Genomic DNA, 20,928 nt, shown 5'->3' with positions numbered 1-20,928 from the left:
GTGTGGGCTGGAGGCCTGGTTCCCTGAAGAGTGATTATATATAACACCTCTGCACCCTTGGCTGATTACAGGCTTCTCTCTGGGCCCATTTCCTTCTCTGTACCCCCGTCCTTGTCCCAAATGGTTCAAATCACACTTGTCCCAGTATGTGTACTTTCCAGGTCCTCTGGCTGGTTTCCTATCAAGAAGTTCCATTATATACCCCTGTGCCTGGGACATCCTGGTTTATGCCTGCTGTCCTGGTGAAAATATTCTTGGAGCCCCTTTCGCTCTCAAAAGTGTCCTGGTTTGGAAGATAAGTGTCACGGTTCCCTACCCAGGGGTGAGGCCATGCACTCATGTATGCTGAGGTGTCATCTCACTCCTGAGGATGCCCTCCACCTCATCCTGACCTTAGGGGCCCCCAAAGATCAGATTTATATAACCCCAAACACACGCCAGGATCCAGGAATGTGGGGGACAACTTCCAGAGTTCTCTACCGGGGAAGCTTTGGAATTCCACACAGGAAGATCTTAAGAGTGTTGACCTAGGGTGGGGTGGCAACAGCTAAGGGACTTAGCATTTGCAGAGTCAATACATCATTTTTTTTTATTGAGGTAACACTGGTTTATAACATTATATCAATTTCAAGTGTACATCATTATATTTCGACTTCTGTATAGACTGCATCGTGTTCACCACCAACAGTCTAGCTGCCATGAGTCAATACACTTTTAAAATCATGAAGGATTTCCCCCTTTTACTGATATAGAACTTAGGTGCAGTGAGGTGTGCACACCTCCTAAGTGACAGCCTGATGAACTTTTCCACCTGTGTATAGCCATGTAGCCACCAGCTAGTCCAACATATTATCAGGTCCCCAGAAGGTTCTCTCGTGCCCCCTCTGAGCTGATACCCTCCAAAGATAACCAATCACTTTCTGACCTCTACTATCATAGATTAGTTCTTCCTGCTTTTGAACTTCATATAAATGAAATCACACAGAATGTACTCGTTTGTGTTTGGCTTCTTTCACTTGGCATTATGTTTGTGCGATTCATCTATGTGGTTGCACATATCAGTAGTGTTTTTTTAAATTGCAATGTAATATTCTATTATATTTATCCATTCTTCTACTGATGGGCATTTGGTTTGTTTCCATTTTTTGGCTAATATGAAAAACGCTGATATGAACATTCTTGAACATGAGCCAGTTTTCACTTAGCTTGTAAGTTGCAGGTTTAAAACAACAAGGTTTCTAAAGATGATTTTATTCACCTTTCATAAGATTGAGGAAATAACAATTGGCCACCTCAAATATCATTATTACTCTTACTGATGTTGTTATGCTTTCATGTGGAGGGTTTTGGAGGGGCTGGTGCTGAGGATAGTGGTGATGGAGGCTAAAGTCCTCCCATGTTGCACTGGGCACATTGCTGTTCTCCTTTGGCACAGAGTTCCCAAAGGGTCTTGCGGTCCTGTGGCACAGAATTACCATTCAGGGTGTATATAAGCTATTTCTCCTATTTTCCTCCTCCTACTTGAGGCCCTGCAACTTTGCCTTTCATGCCTTACTAGTCTTATCTGTTATTACTTTTCATTCTCATTCCATCTCTTTAGCTTTCTCTCTATTCCACAAACATTTACTGAGCACCTTGTACAAGGATACAGATGCGAAAGACAGTCTGCTGACCTCCAGGAGCTCAAAGATCAGTGTGTTAAGTTATCAGATAATTACAGTAAAGTGTGATAAGTTCCATGACACTGGGCTTATGGCAGCCCATAGAAAAGCCATCAAACTTTGGCCTGGGGAAGAGGTGATTCAGGCATCAAGTATTGAGCAAAGAAGATGGTGAGGAAAGTTCCAGATGGAAGAAATAGTCTGTGCAAAGACTGGAGGTAAAAGAGACTATGAAGTCTGCTGAGATGTGCAACTGGGTACAAATAGAAGGAGCAGAGTTGTGGCTCGGGAGGTGAGCTGAGAACACATCCTGAGCGGTTGAAAACCAAAAAAAGAAGTTTGGATTTCATTCTAATTATGATGAGGAGCCACCAAAAATTTTAAGTGAGAGAGGGACCCATGCAGATTAGTATACTAGAAAAATGAGTCTGGAAGCTACGTGAAGAATGGATTGGGGTATGGGAATTGCAGGGCAAGGGGGGAAACTGGAAGTTTGAATACCAGTTAGGAGAGTTTTGCAATAAACCAGCAAGGAGATGACAAGAGCCTGCATTTATATCAAGGCAGCAGCAGGAGAATGGAAAAGAAGAGTTTCTAGGCAAAATCTACTGGTCTTGGAGGCTGACCAGATGTGATGGAAGAAGAGCAGTCACAGACGCCTCTTTTAAATATCTTGGCCTGTATCTTGGCTGCTTCTTATTCTTTTAACTTGACTATGTCTTGTGTCACTGTTGGTTTCCCTCTTGGTCCCTGCTCCTTTCCTTTTCTCTGTGTCCCTCTTTCTCTGTGGGTCTCTTTTTCTTTCTGTTGTCTCTTTCTGCCTCTCTAATGGTAGGAGCTGATGGACTGAGAGACCTCAGCTATATTAAAATATAAAACAGTGTTGTAATTAACAGTGAGAAACAGAGAGAATGGGAGAGACTTAGGTCAGAGAGGAAGACTGTGGAATTGAGGGACAAAAAGGGGAAGGTGAGAAGGAGTGATGGGGAGACATGAGAGACAGAGAGGAAGGAAGGGCAAGAACTGGGCTGAGGCTCTGTGTCACGGGCGTTTACGATGTGCTGAAGGATGCTCCTTGAGATGGGCCAATCTTGGTTTCAATCTCAGTTTCGGAGGTTGTGTGAAATTCGGTTTCTTTCTTGAGGAGACCAACAGTTGGTTTGGGGCTTTCCCTGGGTGGGAGGGGTGATGACTGGAGTCTTGTGCCCCAAACTCAGGGACATACAGTCTCTATAGTGGTCTCTGTGGAGAAACCAACGAAATCTCTGAGGCCTCCAACTGAGGCTGAAATGACATTAGCCTCAAATTTGAACTTGCCTCAAAACCTAAATGGGTTTTAATACCAACTTTGACCCTAACCCAAATTTAACCTCAACCCAAATCACAACTCAGACTCAACCCTAACCTCAAATCTAAACACATCCCAATAAGTGAATCCTCAACTAAAACTTATCCTCTAAACTAACCCAACCCTGATTGTAGAGCTAATCTTGACTCATCCCCATTCCTAACTTTATAATTAAACCTGACTCTAAATGTAAGTCCAATCTGAGCCACAAACCTAAAGTTGAGCTTTATACTGCTTTATTCCATTATCTATCCTTCCCTCCATTTAATAAGTATTTATTGAATTCCTACTATGTGCTGGGCACTGTTCTATAGCGGCAATCAAGTCAGACAAGGTTCTGGCACTCATGGGGCTTACATGCTAGTGAGGCAAGGCAAAAAAGAAATACACTGAAGAAGAAATCAGTAAGTAGTGCTATGAGGAAATAAAATAGGGCACGTGATAAGAATGGCTGAGAACTACTTTAGACACAGTAGTCAGGAAAGTCCTCCCTGAGGAAGTGGCATTTAAGCTGAGACCCAAATGACAAGTAAGAGTGATTGGGTGAAGGTCTGGGGGAGAAGCATTCCAGGCAAAGGGAAGAGCTACTGCAAATGCTGGAAGGTGGACATGAGCTGGGGGTGTTGAGGAACAGAAAGGGGGCCAGTGTGGCTGAAGCAGAGAGAGTGGGAGAGGGGTGGGAGATTAGGTCAGAGAGGAGGGCAGGGGCCAGGTCACACAGAGCCAAGCAAGGAGAAGTAAAACATCTGGATTTTAATCAACAATGGGAAGTGTTGGAGGGTGTCAGTGTGTGTGTACATGTGAGAGAAAGAGATGGGTGTGAGGCAGAGGTAATTGGATTTACGCTTTTAAAAAATCATTGTTGCTCCTGTGCTTAGACTGGACTGCAGGGGCAAGACTGAAAGCTGGGACACCAGTTAGCAGGCAGTTGCAGTAGTCTTGGAGAGACGATGGTGGCAGCCATGAAGACAGAGAGACGCAGATAAATTTGGGATATAATGGGATATATTTCAGGGGTAGAATTGACAGAACCAGATGACGGATTAGATGGATGGGGAGGGCGTGGAAGATGGGGAGACGGGGAGAAAAGCAGGATTCTGATGGGGTGGGAGAACCAAGAGTTCAATTTTGGATGTGTTAAGTCTAAATCTACTGGACACACATCCACGTGGAAATGTCACTTGGCAGCTGGATATGAGTCTGCATTTCAGAGGCAAAGTCAGAACTAGAAAGAGAACAGTGGGAGTCGTCAACATGAAGATGGCATTTAAAGCCATGGAACTGGAAGAGATACCTTATCTTGTGCACCCCCCTAAGACGCCTTCAAGGATTTCCCTCACAATAAATGCAATGTGTCTAAATTCCTGAAGCAGCAGCCTCTTGCTTCCAGAAGCAAAACCCTCCACACTTTTTCTTCTTCTCCAGAACTCTCACTGGGATTTAACCTCCCTGGATGTGATTCCCTACCCCACAATGGACGCTTCTACCAGTCCATTTCACAATATTCTATGTAACTCCTCATGTACTCAAACCCTCTATTTCATTTTTGAAAGCATCTTCCTTTGGCACTTTGAAACCTAGCTTTTCCCTAAGGATGCTCCTTCTTTCTTTGGTGAAGGCTGCTCTTTCTTCCACCGCCATCACTAGGGGCAGGGGGCAGAGGAGAGGCCACTATTCTGTCTCCTCTCTGCATAACTGATAACCTCTTCCTCCTCTCTTGAAGCCCATGCCTTTTGCATTTGCCATGCTCTTCCGGTCTTCACAGCACAATCTTCTCCACCAACATCTCTACCATGCACTTAACAACTTGTATATCCAGCTCAGTTTCTCTCCATATCTCATCCTCTATCATCATCTTTAGTGACTTCAAAACCACACCGATCAGGTGAGTCTTACACTCTGGCTTCTCAGTGCTTCAACTTGCTCAACTCCAAGAGCTTTACAGCCTCTTTCTCTGCTCCACTTTAGCCACCCATGGGCAAGGTGGTACCTCAAACCTCAGCATCACTTGGAAGGGGTACACCTTTGAGATCTTGAACCCTGAATTTTCCCTCATCACAACCACCCATCTTTCATATCTCCTTCTCTCTCCCTCCCATCAAATCAGTTCTTCATTCTCACCAAGACTTCCAATTCCTTCTTCCTTCCTTGTTTTGCTTGTCTATTTGGTTTAACTTGTACTGTATGGTCAAAAATTTCATCTGCTTTCACTAGTACTTTAGAATCACTTATCTACCTGATTTTCTACCAAGACGACTTTGAAAAACGTGATTTGGGTAAACTCAATGGTCTCATTCTTGGTCTTTCTCCTAGGCTGCCAAGCACTGCAGGAGAGAGTCATGTTACCCTAAGAGGCCTACTACCAATCCTGGCCATCTAACCTTGGAGAGCTCTCAGTGTTCCTTTATTTATTTATTTATTTATTTATTTATTTATGAGGAAGATCAGCCCTGAGCTAACATCCATACTAATCCTCCTCTTTTCGCTGAGGAAGACCGGCTCTGAGCTAACATCTATTGCCAATCCTCCTCCTTTTTTTTGTTCCCCTAAAGCCCTGGTAGATAGTTGTATGTCATAGTTGCACATCCTTCTAGTTGCTGTATGTGGGACGCGGCCTCAGCATGGCCGGAGAAGCGGTGCATTGGTGCGCGCCCAGGATCCGAACCCGGGCCGCCAGTAGCAGAGCGCGTGCACTTAACCGCTAAGCCACGAGGCCGGCCCTCAGTGTTCCTTAATCCTGCTTTGGTGAGTCCGTTAGACTCCTGCAGGTGATGTTCTAAATCTCCATGTCTATGACACCCTCCATCTTACCTCTTTACTCTCAGTTGATGATGCTGTCAGCTATTTTATTGAGCTTAAGGTCATCCAAGGTGGATCTCTTTACTTTCTTCTTTTCCCTCCACTTTATGTTTCATCTTTCCTTTCTTCTTGACTCAGGATTCTTTCTCCTGCCCAAGGCTGATCCTTTGGATTCTGTATCCCACTTTCTCTGTCTTTACTATATTCTTTCGCCCCTTATGTTTTCAGTATCTCTCTCTCTTCATGAGCCTTCCCTTCATTTTACATACTCAATTTTACTTCTTCTTCTTCTTTTTTTGTGAGGAAGATGAGCCCTGAGCTAACATCCGATGCCAATCCTCCTCCTTTTTGCTGAGGAAGATTGGCCCTGGGCTAACATCCACGCCCATCTTCCTCCACTTTATATGGGATGCTGCCACAACATGGCTTGACAACCGGTGCGTCAGTGCGAGCCCGGACCTGCGAATCCTGGGCCGCGGCAGCGTAGTGTGGACACTTAACTGCTGTGCCACAGGGCCGGTCCCTCAATTTTATTTCTTGAAAATAAAAAATCCTTCCCTGGACTCTCTTTCTCCCCCAAATGTCCATTCCATCTCTCACCTTCCTTTTCTGTGTGATGTCTCAAGACCAGCCCCCTTAACTACTTTTTCGGGAACTAGTAAAATTTTCCTCATCTGTAAAATCTGTGGGTTGAACTAGAGAAGATTCTTAGTTATCTTCTGTATTTACCATTCTATGACTTTGTACCCACCACCTCCCTTTCCTCACCTCCTACTCATTCCTCAACCCATGTAAAGCGATTTCTGCCCCTCTGGTAAGTGGAAACTGTTTTCTCAAAATTTGTAATCGTCTAGTTCCTGAACCCAAAGGATCTTTTCAACCCTCCCCTGCCAGACCTCTTTGAAGCATTAGACGCAGCCGCCCAGGCTCTGCTTGGCACACCTCTCCCTTGTCCTACTTCTGACTGCTCCCCCAACCTCTCTCCTTTACTGGTTCCTCTTCTTTGATCATCCTCAGGGGTCTGCTGATCACCCCCTCTCTTGGTGATCCTGTCCACTCAGAGGCTCAATCTCCACTGGGAATGGAACAATGCCCAAATCTATCCCTTCAGCTCAAACTTCTCTCTCGAGCTCTAGATCTGCCTGCCAGAGATCTCCACTTGAGTATCATGCTAGCACCTCAAACTCAGCAGGTCTTCTTCAAGCACTTTTATTACTTGAAGCAGGTGCAGCTCCCATTATTACCTGTAGTTGTTACTTGTACATCGTTTCCCTCATTAGACTACAAGTTCTATGAGAGCAGTGACTATTTCATTTATACCCACTATCTAGCAGAGTGCCCCACTCCTATAAGGTTGCTTAATAAAAATTTATAGATCGTCTGAAATTAGCTTATCTTTCCCCTCAGCCACGCATCTCCTCCTTGGTTTAGGGCATTATCATCTTTCCAATCCCCTCAGTTCAAGATTTGGAGTCACCTAAGACTCCTCTTCCCTCACTCCCAGGACCCAATCAGTTGTCATGTCCTAATGACTTATCCTCTCAAAGTTTATGAAATCTGTTCCCTCCTTTAATGCCATTTAGAGTTACTGGGACCTAAGTACAAAGTACACGAGTTTTGGAGTAAGACGAGTTTAATGCTAATTCCACTACTTTCTAGCTGTGTGGCCTTAGGCAAGTTACAGTAGGTTTATGAGCCTCAGTTTCCTCATCTTTGTAATGGAGATCCACCACCACCTTTTGGACAGTTGTTGGCAGGATTACTGACGTTAGGTAAAGGGCTTGACATGGTTAACACATAGTAGGTGTTCAAAGAGTGAGAGCTGTTTTCTTCTTTACTCCTTGTCTATACTCCCACAGCACTTTCCTGTCCTCCCTCTTCTTCACAGTTGTCACAGTGCCACTGCCCACAGATGAAGTCCAAATCCTTTGCCTTGGCATTCTGTGGTCCTTTCTTCAACACATGCTCCCTCACACCTGTACTTCATCTACCTCGGGACACTCAACTTTTCCTCAACATACTGTGTTTTCTGACTCCTGGCCTCTGCTCAAGGCACTTCATTTACCTCTGGAGCCCTTCCATCCACCTCCACCCACAGAAATCCTACCCATTCAACAGCACCAGCTCAAATGCTCTCTCCCTTTTCAGAGACCTCGTGTGCTTTCAGATGGAGTTCACCGCCCCCTTTTCTAAGTCTGCTGTACCTTACTCTAACGTCTACTCAGCTTGCCTTGAATCACGGTCAGTTAGCTATGGGCCTGCCTCTCCTACTGGAATGTAAACTTGAAGCAAAGTTTGTATTTATCTTTAGGCTACTGGAGGCTTCGTTAAACTGCACTGAATAGAGTCCCTTCCAGATCCTTTTTCTAACTTAACTCAAACCTGCCCCAACCCCAGTCCCCCAAATAACCCACCCCAATCTCACTAATCTTGCTCCCAATCGTGTTTCTCTAACTGAACCCCACTGCATCCTCCCTGAGGATCAATTCCTCGTTCCAGCTCTAGAGAGCAGATACGCACACTTCCACTTCCCCAGGGTTTCATGGTAGGCACTGAGTCATCCCTTGGGGATCCCAGGGCCCCCTCCCTGCCCCCACCGTGCTGGACAGGATGCCTGCTGCCTGGCCCCAGGGGGTCAGAGGAAGCCAGGGCCTCTAGGGCTCAGTATTTTTATCAGCCTAGGAAACAAGAGACACAGAAGCGGAAACGGTGTGGTCAGAGAAAGTGAACAGCCCTCATCTCAGGGGAACCCCCAACAGGGCTGGGGGCCCGACACCACGGAGGGATGTTGAAAAGAGGGAGGTCTAGGGGGCCAGGTATTGGCTTATTTTGCTTTGGTTTTATGTAACTCTTGCAGGAGGGAAATGATGTGCTTAAAAACCAGAGAAAATTCTCCTGGGTGGAGGAGCAAATCTGGACACCAAAGTTTGCTGCTGCTTACCTCTCAACCCCCAGCTTAGGGATCCTAACCCCAACTCCCCCCAACTCCAACCCGGGCTCTTTGCATGCCACTTCCGAAATCTCCGGCCTGTGAGAGGAACCGGACGCCTGGGTTGCTCACAGCTCACAGTCTCTTCTCTGAATCACAGCAGCTTCCTCTCACAGGATCTTTCTCATCAGTCCCTCCTCCTCCTGCCCCCTGAACATCTGTCTGGTCCCTCAGAGGCCTTGGGCCTCTTGGCTCTCTGTCTTCTCTGAGGGTCTCATGCCTACCCCATGTTCCCATGCTTCCAGAGGCTCCTCCTCCCTGTCCCCTACCGCCCTCCACTTCTACTCCTGGGACTCTCCTGTGTAGACTGGGGTTCCAAACACGAAAAATAAGTTTCTGATCATAAGACTCTCTGATATAACCACGTGCACGCTGTGCACACAGCAGAGCATGCCTGCACTGTCCTTTCAGTCCTGCCCTTTCTTTTCGCCAAGTTCCCAGATGTGTCTTGGGGGATGGCAGCGGGGTGTGGTAGTGTCTACAATTTCCTATCCCAGTTCCGTGGAGTTGGAGTGGGAACTGAGTATAAACAGTGTGAGGGATAGCGCTCCCCACCTTCCTCCATGGGAATCCCAGACCCTCTCTCTCCACCCCTCGGGACCTTTTCCTCAACCTTAGGAAAAGAAGATGTTTATCTGGAAGGCCAAGCCTGGGCTGCCCAGAGATGAAGCCCAGGTTTGGGATGGGGCAGAAGCTGGTTGGAGGGAGCCAAGGATTGGCACCCTGGAGAGGAGAGATAGGACTGAGAAGCTAGAGGGGAGAGAGAGCCTCGGGTGTGGATCCCTGGTTGCCCAAGAACAGACAACCCAGGTTACATAATTCGGCTATTTCCGCCTCCTTCCCCTGCTCCTAATTTTAGCAACCGAAATTCCACTCCCCCACAGGCTCTTCCTCCCTCCATTCTGTTTCTATCCTGTCCTCCCACAACCTCCTCATGGTCCCCCAGCTCCAGCTGCCCCCAACTCGGATCATTCAGTGACTCAGCAAAGGGAAAGCCCTGCGTTGGGGGAAGGGGGTGATAAGTGGGGAGGAGGATGTGGTTCTGGCTGGGGAGCTGGGGAGGGGAGGGAAACTGGTTTTGTTCCCTTTTTTGCCTCTGTTCACATCTATTTCTCTGGCCGCTGACTACAGAGCGGAGAGAAGCCCAGCGTAGGGAGTGGAGTGAGACTAGAGGGCAAACTGGGCCTTCTAAGGGCCAACCTTGCGGGTGGACGAACAGGGGGCTTCTTGTCTCCAGTTGAGCGCACGTGTTAGCGTGTGCATGCGTGACACAGGTGTGTAGGAGCTGTGGGTTTTGGCAGGCGGGGCGGGCAAGGAGATGTCATGGGTGATGAAAACCACAGTAATGGAAAAAGGCAGAGGAGACACTGGGAGTGATATGTGGAACCAGGTCTTATTAGGAAACGGCAGAGTCAAGGAGTGGCGGTGGTGGCCCATACTCCCCCCGCCCCCGCTCACTACAAGTTTCGCTCCCACCCTATATCCTCTGCCGTGCAGCATCTGCCTCTTCCTCGTCGTCCCTGACATACCCTTCCTACTGCCCTGCCCCTAAGGCAGCATTCCCTGCAGTTCACGCTCTTTCCCTGGGCTCACTTGAGGGCCTCCGCATGGCGATTCAGGGCCTGAGAAAGGGCTGTCACAGCTCCCATCACGCGGCCCAGCTCCCAGGTCTCAATCTGGCTTCGGAATCGCTGCAAGAAGCGGTCAGGGTGCCAGCGGACCTGCTGGACCCTCAAGTACCTCCTCAGAGCCCCCTGCTCCTCCAAGGGGGGACCCCTGGCCACCAGGGCTGCAGCCATGGCCTCTGGGTCCCCTCCCCCAGGACAGGGCCAGGGCACATCACCAAAGCGCCAGAGGCTGCCCCTCCCTGCTCCTCCAGGGTGCTCTGCCCTGGGTCCGGCCCTGGCTAGCTCCGGCCCTCGGTCCCCACGAGCCTCCTGCGCCCTCCTGGCTTGGCTCTCACGCAGTTCTTCCTCCTTGGCCCGGGCTCGCTCTCGGAAGAGCCGCTGCTCCTCCTCCTGCTGCCGCCAGCTCTGACTGGAGCCCTCAGCCTGTGGGGGTCGGCAGGCTCCCTCTGCCTCTCGCTGCTGCTGGCGCTTCTGGGCATGTTCCCGGGCCAAGCGATCTGACCAGGCTGCGAAAGATTCAGGTTCCTGGGTCTCATGGGAAGCATCATCTGTTTGGGAGGGCAGGATGGGGGTGGTCGGGGAGAGGCCGTGAGAAGGTGATGGGTAAGAGAGGCAGGCAGTATAGAGGAAGGGGCATAGGAGGCCAGTGGGAGCATTCACGCGATGGGTGTAGGAAAAGCAGCCAACAGGGAAGAAGGGCGGCTGTGGATGGGAATGGATTCCTCACCTTCAAACCTCCCAATGACCTCCTGCCACTCATCTTCCAGCTCTCCCTGCAGCTTCTGCCTCCACTCCTGCTCCCTGGAGGCCTCATCTTCTTCCTCCTCTTCAGCAGAATCCCAGGGAGGTCCCCAGCCTAGAATTTGCCCAGGGGTCTCCCCATCCTTATTCTTTATTCCCATGGCAGAGGGACAGCGACTCAGCAGTGGCAGGAAGAAGTCCGTGTAGGCTGTTGGTGGGAGAGCAGTGAGCAGAAGTTAGCTGGGACTCCCACTCCTTGAATCCTGCCGCCATCTTGAATCCTGCCGGTCACTCACTCCCTTGGTCTTAGAGCAATGGAAAGGGTTGCCCACATGGAAGCCTCCTGGGTATTAGGAAATCACCGTCACAGACAAATATTTACTGATAGTTTACCACATGCATAATAAATGTGGTAGTTGAAAATATTCTGACCTGTGTCCCCACAAACTATTTTAGTGTCCTGGGAGCTCTATGATGTCAAATGACATTTTCCAGCCCCCCTCCAGGCACCTAGGGCAATGTCAAAAACCTCTGACTATGTATTCCATTTCTGGCTTGAAAATATTGTCACTTTATATCTCTTATTGTGTTTCTCACCCAAATCTATACTTCAGACTGGTAAAATATCTGAACATTCTCCTCTATACCTTTATAAATATACAAATATATAACAGTTATCTTTTTATATCACTTTTCAATAAACTGAGTAAAATAAATGTTTTCAGGGGAATTTCTCTCAGCCAGCCTTCCCCAGGGCATGTTGGGAGGGAGTAGGGAGGTAGAAGGTCCAGAAGAGCAACGAGTTTGAGTCACAGAAATGTTCCCAGCAGCAGAGCAAGCTCTTTCCAAATGACTGCTGACCTAGGGCAGGGGAAAGGGGCTGAGACAGAGGGTCCCACTCAGGGGCTGGCTGACGGGAGGCTGGGGGAAAACAGGACAGGGACCGACATTCCTGAGCTCCCCTCTTCCTGAGCCCTGACCTCACTGCATCTGCTCCAGTGTCCGCCAGGTGCCACGCTGCTCACTTCACTGCCAACTCAGCACCCTAACCCTGGCCAGGTCCACCCACCACAGCCACCAACCGCCTCTTTCACTCTCAGGACAGAAGAAGGTGAGTGAGGCACCCTCCCTTCCTGTAGACCTACTTTCTCTCCCTAGGGCAGGAGGAAATGGGCCGGCAGTCCTTAAATCTTTATTTTGTGGTGCTGGAAAGTACTGGCTATCTGGCAAAAGTATGGCACAGGGCAAGGATTGTCCTGTCACTGTCAGGAAGGCAGGAAGACAAGATGGGCCCAGCCTTGGCTGGCCAAGGCCCACTGCCCCCCACCCATCATCTTCCGGCACACTTGAGTGCCACCCAACCCAAACCACATCAGGACGAGGGGAGGGGTACGTCCCTTTAGTACATGGGTGACCTTTCACAAGCCCTCCCAACTTGGCCCACCCAGCAAGTTCCTGGTCCTGTCTTTCAACTGTATATTCCCCACCAGCTTTCACGGCAGGTGTGAGGGTGGGTGGGTGCTTAGGTTTGCATGAGGTTTTTATATTCATAGGTTTTAAGGAGTAAGGCCTCCAACTATAAAACATGATAAGTAAAATATGGTACAGAATATTTAGTAGCCACTAAAAATGATGTTTGTGTGTGGAAAAAGCTGGCTACAAAACTGTACATAAGATCCGATCATAACTGTGTAAAAAAAGAAACCAAATCCTATGGTTAAAAAAAATAGACTGGAAGGAAATATGTAAAAATTCTAGTCTCTGGGTGGTAGGACTATGGGTGGCTTTCCCCAATCTTATTTAATTGATATTTTAATGTGAAAGGGATATAACTAATATGAAATTTTCTTTTTAAAGAATGAAAAATAAATTTAATCATTGTTAACGGTTTGCTATGGTCACTTCCAGTCCTGTCTTGGGGCATATAAAAGCAAACATATGACAATTTTTTCCCAAAGACATGTGACCATACTATGAATTGTTTGGCAACTTGCTTTTTTCATGTAACATCTCATTTATATTTTTCCACAGGAGTATAAGCAGTCTACCTCATTCCTTTTTATGACTATGTAGTGTTCCACTGTGTGTATGAAACAAATAAACCTTCCCACCTCGAATTGACAAACTTTGTTTCCAAAAGTGATCAGTCTCATATATATATGCCTTTGTGGACTCCTTACAGTATTTCTGTGGGGTAGATTCTCAGAAATGGAATTTCTGAGTCAAAGAACATGCGCAATTTTGCCAAATTACTCTCAAAAAGTTTGTGCCAATGTACACGCCTACCAAGAATACGAGTGCCGCATTGTCCTTTACCAAAATTGATATCACCCTTTTCATTTGCCTATGTGATAGATGGAAAAAAATGACTTTATTAATGAAATTTTGTTCTTTTTCATACGCTTTTTGGCTCTTTGTGTTTCTTTTATGAATAACTTGTTCATATTCTTTGTCTACTATTCCCCTGGAAATTACGTATGTAGATATGAGAGCTCTTTATATAGTATAAATATCAACGCTTTGTGTCTGCTACATATATTGTAAATATTTACTCGCATCTTTTAAAAATTTTTATGTAGTTAAATCTGTATCAATATTTTCTTTTATAGTTTTTGACTTTATTTCATTCTTAGGAAGGCTTTCTCCACTCCAAAAGATTATAAAAATATTGCTTTGTGTTTTTTTCTACTATATTTATTCTTATTTTTAGAAATACAAAAAATTCAAAAAAGTACAAAGTAAAGTACAATAAGCATCCCTGGTCCCATCACGGGGTGTGTTAATATATTTTCATTTTTGCAACATCTTATTTTAAAGAAAGAAAATCATCATAGAGAAAGCTAAAGTTTTCTTTCACACTGCCTTCCAAGTTTTATTCCCCCAGGGAAACTCCACCCATGAATTTGGTATGTACCCTTCCTGCCATATCTAGGTGTTTAACCTGCTACAGTTTACTTTTGAGTCAGGTCAGAGGTAAGACTTTTTCCCCAGAGAAGCCAAATGTTCCAACTGTTTATTAAATAGTTCACCCCCCTCCAGTGATTTGAAACACCAACTTTATCATCAATTTAGCAGTACAGATCAACTTTTCCCAATGTTCCTTCATTAATATGTCGTGCTTTTATACTGGGGAAAATAAATATGAAAAAAAGTTTTGTGGAATAAAAATGCACTTTGTCATAGTGATGGAAGCACTGCTCTTCCCTTACCCATAACAAGACATGACTTCTACCTTAAAGGGATGTTATACTGACTGGTACAATACACTTTTTAAAAATGCCAATATCAGAAGCTTATATTGAGTGACGATTGACTAAGGCTCAGAGGAGGGAAAGGTAACAGTGAGTGGGGAGGTTGGAAAGGGCTTCAATGAGGAGGTGGGGCTTACTTTGGGCTGAGAAGGGAGGATAAGTTAGCAAAGTGGAAATCAGGGGGACAGGAAGGTGACAGGCAAGAGACAGGCAGGCAAGCTTCTGAACAACATGCTTGAGGTCACTGAAGACAGAGCCACGTAGCTGGAGTCGCGGGTTTGTGGGTGTGCCGTGGGAGGTAAGGCTAGAAAGGCAAATGGAACATAAACTGATGGCTTAGCCATCTGTAAAATGGGGCCACAGCCTACTTCTGTGCAGATCAAAGTGGGTAATGGATGACAAACATCTGGTACCGTGCCGGCACAGAGCAGAAGTGCAGGGAATGTTACATCAAAAAAATACCAGGCTGGCTTTGGACTTTATTCTTTTTGCAAAGATTGTGAGAACATGACCCCCTGTTTCTCAGTGTTCACTAACTCTTGCTGTATGTAGAGAATGGATATTGTCTAAGGTGTGTTTATACAGGAGTCTCTGACAGCTAAGATCACTTCCCCATGAGGTGATAGGTCCCAAAAAGAAGTTACCAAAAGCCCCAAAGATAGAGGCCATTCACGGACATCTCACTGGGTGTGACAACCCAGCCCAACCAATCCAGCATGAACTGACACATTCCTCGGACCTAATACGGGAACTGAGGGGAACACTGCCCGTCCCCCCAAGGGCTTCTGGCTCATTTCATAGATTCAAAGAAAATATTTGCATTTTAAGGCAGAGTGGTCTCTAAAGCAGCTGGAAGCTGAATTGAGATGGGCCTTTCTACCAAAGAGTTAGAAGGCCACCTGGTGGCAGGGCTGGCAGGGGAGCAGGTGCAAGTAAGCCCTGAGAGTACACCAGGGCTGGGGAGTGACCTGAGTGCAGGCTCTCCTTTGGAAAACAATGACCTATCAGCTGTGAGACTTCAGAAAGTTCCTGAACCTTCCGGACCCTGCTTTCCTCTTCTGTAAATGGGATAACAATATCAATTTCACATGTTTCTTAGAATTCAATACAATGAAGGAAGCACCTACCATACTATGAAGGACATTTTTATTACTCAAAAAGCCTTAATTGAATAATATAAGCATAAAAATAACAATACTCATCATCCAGTGAGTGCCAAAACTGCACGAAGTGCCTCATTTACTCATCACAACCTCCATTTCAGAGAGGCAAATTAGGTTCACAGAGGTTAAGCTGCATGTCCCTGTCACACAGCCTGTAAGCGGTAGAGCCAGAACTTGGAGATCTGAGGTCTGTCTGAGGGTACTCTGCTCTGTCGCCATGCACGTCAGTTGTCGAGTTAGATGCCTGCACTTTGTAAACCTCCTTTGTTTGTTTTTAAGTTAAAAAAAAAAATCTGAATATGCCAGCCTATCTCACTTATGTTAAAGGAAATTTTAAAAAAGCAGGATTTTTGCTATATGATAACAGCAGCAATCAAACTGAGTGAAGGTTGTTCATCCCAACCTAGAGGTTTTCCTCTAACGTTCCTACTCTAGAAGGGGAAAAAGGGTTTCACCTTTCATTTTCCTAAGGAGGGCTACACCTCTACCGAGCCGCCTCCACTGCCACCACACTATCAGCAGGTCCCCATCTGAAACCCTCTGTGTCAACGGTTTTTCAGAACTCAGATGTTTTTGGGATTTGAAGAGCTGATCTGGAACTACATACACTGTCTATTATACACTGTCTATCACACAGGATAATGCCATCATTAAGACCACGAATGGTCTAGCTAAGCTGCCTGAGTTACACCCCCTGCTCTACCACTTAATAGTTGTGTGACTTTGGCAAATTACTTAACTTCTCTGTGCTGTTTCCTCATCTGAGAAACAGGGGATATTAGTACTTACAATTCACAGGGTTGTTGTGAGGATTAAATGAGTTGCTTTGTGACAAGCACCTGGCACATAGCAAGGGTTGTTATAATTTAGTTTTGCACATGGGCACTAAGCCTCAGAGAAGTTTAGTAACTTGCCCTAGAACACACAGCTATTAATTGTGGAGCTGGGATTTGAACCCAGGCAATCTAACTCCAGAACCTACTCTCTATCCTACTTTTTATGCCACAGGCAAACAACTAGTCAAGAGACAAACAGCTACTAATCTAGAAAGACGTGGAATTTGAAGATCAGTTGCTGTTTTGGGAACGTTCGGCTCTTCAGACAATGGTAGCTCAGTAACGTAAAGGCACAAATGATAGCCACATGCCAACTTGGTTAACTACCTCCCTAGGTCCCAGTGACCAAATAACGAGCTTATTTTTCCACTGTTGGACTTTATCTCAGACCCGATCAGTTGCCCATGACCTTATTCCCCACCAGGCTGACTCACCATCAGGGCCCTGGCGGGCAGCAGCGTGCAGCGCCGTGTCCCCATGGCGGTCCTGGTGGGCAGGGTCGGCCCCCAGCCGAAGAAGCAGGCACAGGGCAGGTGCATCGTGGCGGGCACAGGCCCGGTGCAGTGGTGGGGGCTCCCCAGCATCTATGTCAAGGCCTGGGTGTCTCTGGAGGAGGGCCTGGGCTCGGACTAGCCGTCCTGCAGACAAGTAACGACGGAAACGACGCTCTCGGCGTTGGCGGCGGGAAGTGGAGGCCATGGAACTCTTGGGCTGAGGAAGAAGGAAAAAAAGGCAGCAGTCAGGAGCCCAGCCTTGGCTGCTCCCTCCCCCTCCATTCCATACATTCCCTCTGTTCCTCCCTTCGGTTCTCTGTTTCTTCTTGGATCTTCAGATCCTAACCCTCATCCCTTACCAGATGATGGACTGGAAAAAAATGTTGAAGGTGGCTGGGGTCACAGATTTAATTTTTTAATGTAAAATTTGAGAAAAGGGTAAATAATTGCTTTGAGGCTCATTAGCCCAGGTAGATTTTTAATAAAAGACTTTGAGAAAGACGAATAGAGACTGATGGGGGACATTTTTATCAGCAGAAATTTGAATTAAAAAAAAGTCACAGATAATTTCAAATAATGATCTAGAAATTGAATATAATGTACCCGGCAGACAGAGGTAGAGGCTTCTCCCTCTGGGACCTGGGGGGAGGGGTTACTCATCAGACCTGCCCCCCGCCCCCCTAAGTACCCCCAGAGCTGTAGGCCCGAGGCCTGTGTTTAACACGCTCGGAGGAAAGAAGGTGGGAAGGTCGGAGACACTCTAGCCTGCCGGAAATGGCGCAGGCAGAGACGCAGGTAAAAGGCGGAAATGAACTGTGAGGCGCGTTACCGGATGTCGTTCCTCCCCGACTGTGCGGGGGTGGCGGGGGTTGTTTCCTCAGTCTGGCCTCCGGAGGGAAACTAGAGAACTTAAGATAAAGGGTCCGTCTGAAACCGGAAGACTGGACTCTAGGCGAGGAAAAGGAGCAGAGGCAGGGCGCGGAGAAAGGAGGGCGATTTGGAGGTTTATCCCCGCCTCCCGCAACTGGGAGGGGAGAGGCGACGGTTTAGTGACAGAGGAAAGATGAGAAGACAAAGAATGAAGACAGGAGAGATAAAGACAGGATAAAAATCACAATGAAGATGCAAAACAAAAACAACCACAGTGAGGCCAAGAACAGGGACAGATCAAAAAAGGGAAAAAAACAGACAGGGAAAGACATAAGGAAACAACTGTAGGACAAGGCAAGTGAGATGGATGCAGAATTGGGACTTGGGAAAGATGTAGAAAAAGGAGATTGAAACGGGAGCGAGAGGGAAAAAAGAGGGGAAGAGAAGTTGGAAGAATTCAGAGGAGCCCAGCATACTCTTCTCCAACACCCGACACGTTGACTTTCTTACCTTCTCACCCCATTCTCAGCCCGTGTATGCCTCCTCTCCCAAATACTCCTCCCTCTCTCACCCTGCCCCCATTCCTAGACGTTCCGACCGGGAAAGCCCTGCACCTGCCGTGATGTTAGCGGGCAGCTTTGGGCCTGGTCTCTGCAGCTCCCAGACGGTCCTTCTGGGTACTGCCAGAGTGAGAGGTGGGAGAGGAGGACCAGCCATCAATGAGAGGATCAGTTTGGGGGAGACACCTTGTGCAGGAGGCTGAGCGAAAGGGGCGCACTAAGACCCAGGAGTAGTGGAGGACTGCAGCAACGAGCTAGAGGAGGAGGAGAAATTGGAGGGGGGCGGGAAGCCATCTGGTACCTTGGTAGCATCCACAACAGCATCGGCCATAACGACAGAAATGGCCAGCCAGTCCCAGGGTATCCAGCAGCTCCTGCAAGCTGAGAAGCGGGCGGCTGAGAAGGTGGCAGATGCCAGAAAGAGTGAGAATCTTCTTCTCTCCCTTAGGAGTCTGGAAAGAAAATTGAGGGTGGGGGGACAACAAACATTTGGGTCCTTAGGAAAACCCAAGGCTGGTGGGGAGAGAGCTGGGGACTGGGGTGGCTGATTAGGAGGGAATATATGGGTGGGTGTTAAAATCTAGCACCTGGTTGGCTGAGAGAAGGCAGAATAGCTTTCTGGAAAGGACTGACCCCTACTATCACAATTTGTGGGGGAGTCTACCCCCATCCCCTGTCCTTTCTTCTGCCTCCAGGGAAGGCCCGGCGTCTGAAGCAGGCAAAAGAGGAGGCACAGACGGAAGTGGAGCAATACCGCAGAGAGCGAGAGCAGGAATTCCAGAGCAAGCAGCAGGCGGTGAGTTGTCGGGGAGTTGAGATGGGACTCTGGGGTGCAAGTTGGTGAGTGTATCTGGTGAGGTGTATACAGGGTGATTCTACAAGAAAATAAGGTGGTAAAGGGCTGAAGGGGACCCTGGCGGGGACCATGACACTGGTCAGGCTTTGTGATATGTAAGAGAGTCTGGAATTTTGAAGGACTTGTACAGCTTGTGGGGGGAATTACCACAGTCTATGTGAAGCATGATGACATTTGGGGTGGAGGGCAGAGTTTTAAGGTAATGGATGGTGAGGTGGTGGGGATTGCACAGTCTGTTTTAGGATGAAGTTGCATGTCAGGTTTTAGAGGAAAGGGGATTGTGTTGCTCTCTTTGCTGTCTGGCTATTTCTGTGGGATGGGGGTGGTTTTGGAGAGGGCCTTTCTTCCTGGCGTTGCTCCAGGATCTTTCTCTCCACATGCCTGGACTCTTCTTTCTGTGTTTCTGCTTTTTCCTTTCTCTCTTCCACCCCTTCCCCAAACCACAGGCCATGGGCTCCCAGGGGAACCTGTCGGCTGAGGTGGAGCAGGCTACAAGGCGCCAGGTGCAAGGCATGCAGAGCTCCCAGCAGAGAAACCGTGAACGCGTCCTGGCCCAGCTTCTTGGCATGGTCTGCGACGTCAGGCCCCAGGTCCACCCCAACTACCGGATTGCTGCCTAGGACCCACTGTAGGGCCTGACTCCTCCTGCCAATGCCCTGCCTCAAAGAAATCCCCATGTCGAAATCACCTCCCACCAGCATCCTTCTCTCCTTTCCATTCCCTAGAAAGTCTAGGAGGCAGGATCCAGTAATTCTTCTGTGAAATTTATAAATATCTTGCTCAGACCTGAATCTCCTTATTGTTCTTTAACCTTCACTTGGACCTTTAAACTCTCAAGTCACTCTGATCCAACACCTCTGTGAAATTTGCAGCATGAAGTAGAGATGTGCAAAACACCCTGACTTCAGAGCCTGGCAGGCTTGGGACCCTCTCCTGACCCTTCCACTTGCTGGCTGTGCAACCAGCACAAGCTACTTAACCTGTAGCCTCAGTGTCCTCCTCTGCAAGACTAGAATGATAATAATAATAGTAATGCCTACCTTATGGGGTTGCAATGATTAGGAATCATTCTGTAAAGAGCCTGGCATGGTGTCTGCCTTGTGGTAGCTGATTCAATAAATGGCAACCCTGTGATATTATTCCCACTCCCTGCCTCCCTGCCAAAGCCTAAACACAGCTTCCTCACTTCTGTCCGTGGTTCTCTAATTCTGCTCATTCATTCTGTGACCTGAGTAATTCTCTGAAGAATTAGTTCTTCCCACCTCTCTTTTCTCAGAGACCTTATGATCCATGAAAAGATGAAATGATGACCTCATTTAGCCCCTCTGCAGTGGTTCCAGGAAGATTTTGCATTTCTTAGCCACTCTTTTTCTCTAAATTGGTCTTTCTCTTTATTAGATTTTCCCCTTTTCCTATTTCCCCAAAGACCCATCAGATGCTCACTGCTTCTTGAGATCTAAAGTGATGCTGTGTCCCTTCGAATGCATGGCCCTCCTTTCTACATCCTCAACACCTTACTTTCCCTTTGTAACAATAAAGAAGTGTCAATAAAATAGCTATGGGCAAATCAATTGGTGTGTGGAAGCAGCCTCCTTTTGCTTCATCATTTCTCATTTTCAGTCACTCTCTTGTTCCTTGTTTACATATTCCCCAAACACCCAAAATGGATGTCCTTTGAAACTTGGAGAAACAACAGCAAATAGTACGTTATTATTTCTCTCAAGTGAGAAAC

At 47.3% G+C, this 20,928-nt stretch overlaps 2 protein-coding genes across 8 annotated transcripts; one reads left to right on the top strand and one right to left on the bottom strand.

Moving 5' to 3' along the window:
* Window positions 1-10,171: 10,171 nt before the first annotated feature.
* Window positions 10,172-18,696, bottom strand: NFKBIL1 (NFKB inhibitor like 1). Of its 7 annotated transcripts, none has more exons than XM_087438323.1 (4): window positions 18,642-18,696; window positions 16,851-17,127; window positions 11,153-11,374; window positions 10,172-10,973 (listed from the first exon to the last, which is right to left on the bottom strand). In XM_087438323.1, exons 1-4 carry the CDS (start codon window positions 18,669-18,671, stop codon window positions 10,387-10,389), a joined length of 1,116 nt encoding a protein of 371 aa, XP_087294449.1. In that variant the 5' UTR covers window positions 18,672-18,696; the 3' UTR covers window positions 10,172-10,386. The 7 variants fall into 7 exon arrangements, with proteins under 7 accessions (XP_087294449.1, XP_087294453.1, XP_087294454.1 ...); XM_087438327.1 differs by lacking the exon at window positions 18,642-18,696 and adding an exon at window positions 18,395-18,466; XM_087438328.1 differs by lacking the exon at window positions 18,642-18,696 and adding an exon at window positions 18,291-18,313.
* ATP6V1G2 (ATPase H+ transporting V1 subunit G2) lies at window positions 18,626-20,767 on the top strand. The gene is made up of 3 exons (XM_004424376.3): window positions 18,626-18,763; window positions 19,036-19,136; window positions 19,643-20,767. Exons 1-3 carry the CDS (start codon window positions 18,682-18,684, stop codon window positions 19,814-19,816), a joined length of 357 nt encoding a protein of 118 aa, XP_004424433.1. The 5' UTR covers window positions 18,626-18,681; the 3' UTR covers window positions 19,817-20,767.
* Window positions 20,768-20,928: the final 161 nt, after the last annotated feature.

The sequence above is a fragment of the Ceratotherium simum genome, chromosome 13, assembly GCF_057802395.1.
Source record: "Ceratotherium simum simum isolate JZ-2026a chromosome 13, ASM5780239v1, whole genome shotgun sequence".
NCBI lineage: Eukaryota > Metazoa > Chordata > Mammalia > Perissodactyla > Rhinocerotidae > Ceratotherium > Ceratotherium simum.
This window is presented reverse-complemented; position numbering and strand designations above follow the sequence as displayed.

Coding starts and splice junctions, on each gene's coding strand:
- NFKBIL1 (XM_004424374.3), bottom strand. CDS start 17,570: ATGAGTAACCCCTCCCCCCAGGTCCCAGAGGGAGAAGCCTCTACCTCT. Junction 17,128..17,513: donor CCTCTACCTCTGTCTGCCGG/GTACATTATATT, acceptor CTTCTTCCTCAG/CCCAAGAGTTCCATGGCCTC. Junction 11,375..16,850: donor TGCCCGCCAGGGCCCTGATG/GTGAGTCAGCCT, acceptor TCCCACCAACAG/CCTACACGGACTTCTTCCTG.
- ATP6V1G2 (XM_004424376.3), top strand. CDS start 18,682: ATGGCCAGCCAGTCCCAGGGTATCCAGCAGCTCCTGCAAGCTGAGAAG. Junction 18,764..19,035: donor GGTGGCAGATGCCAGAAAGA/GTGAGAATCTTC, acceptor TTCTGCCTCCAG/GGAAGGCCCGGCGTCTGAAG. Junction 19,137..19,642: donor TCCAGAGCAAGCAGCAGGCG/GTGAGTTGTCGG, acceptor CCCAAACCACAG/GCCATGGGCTCCCAGGGGAA.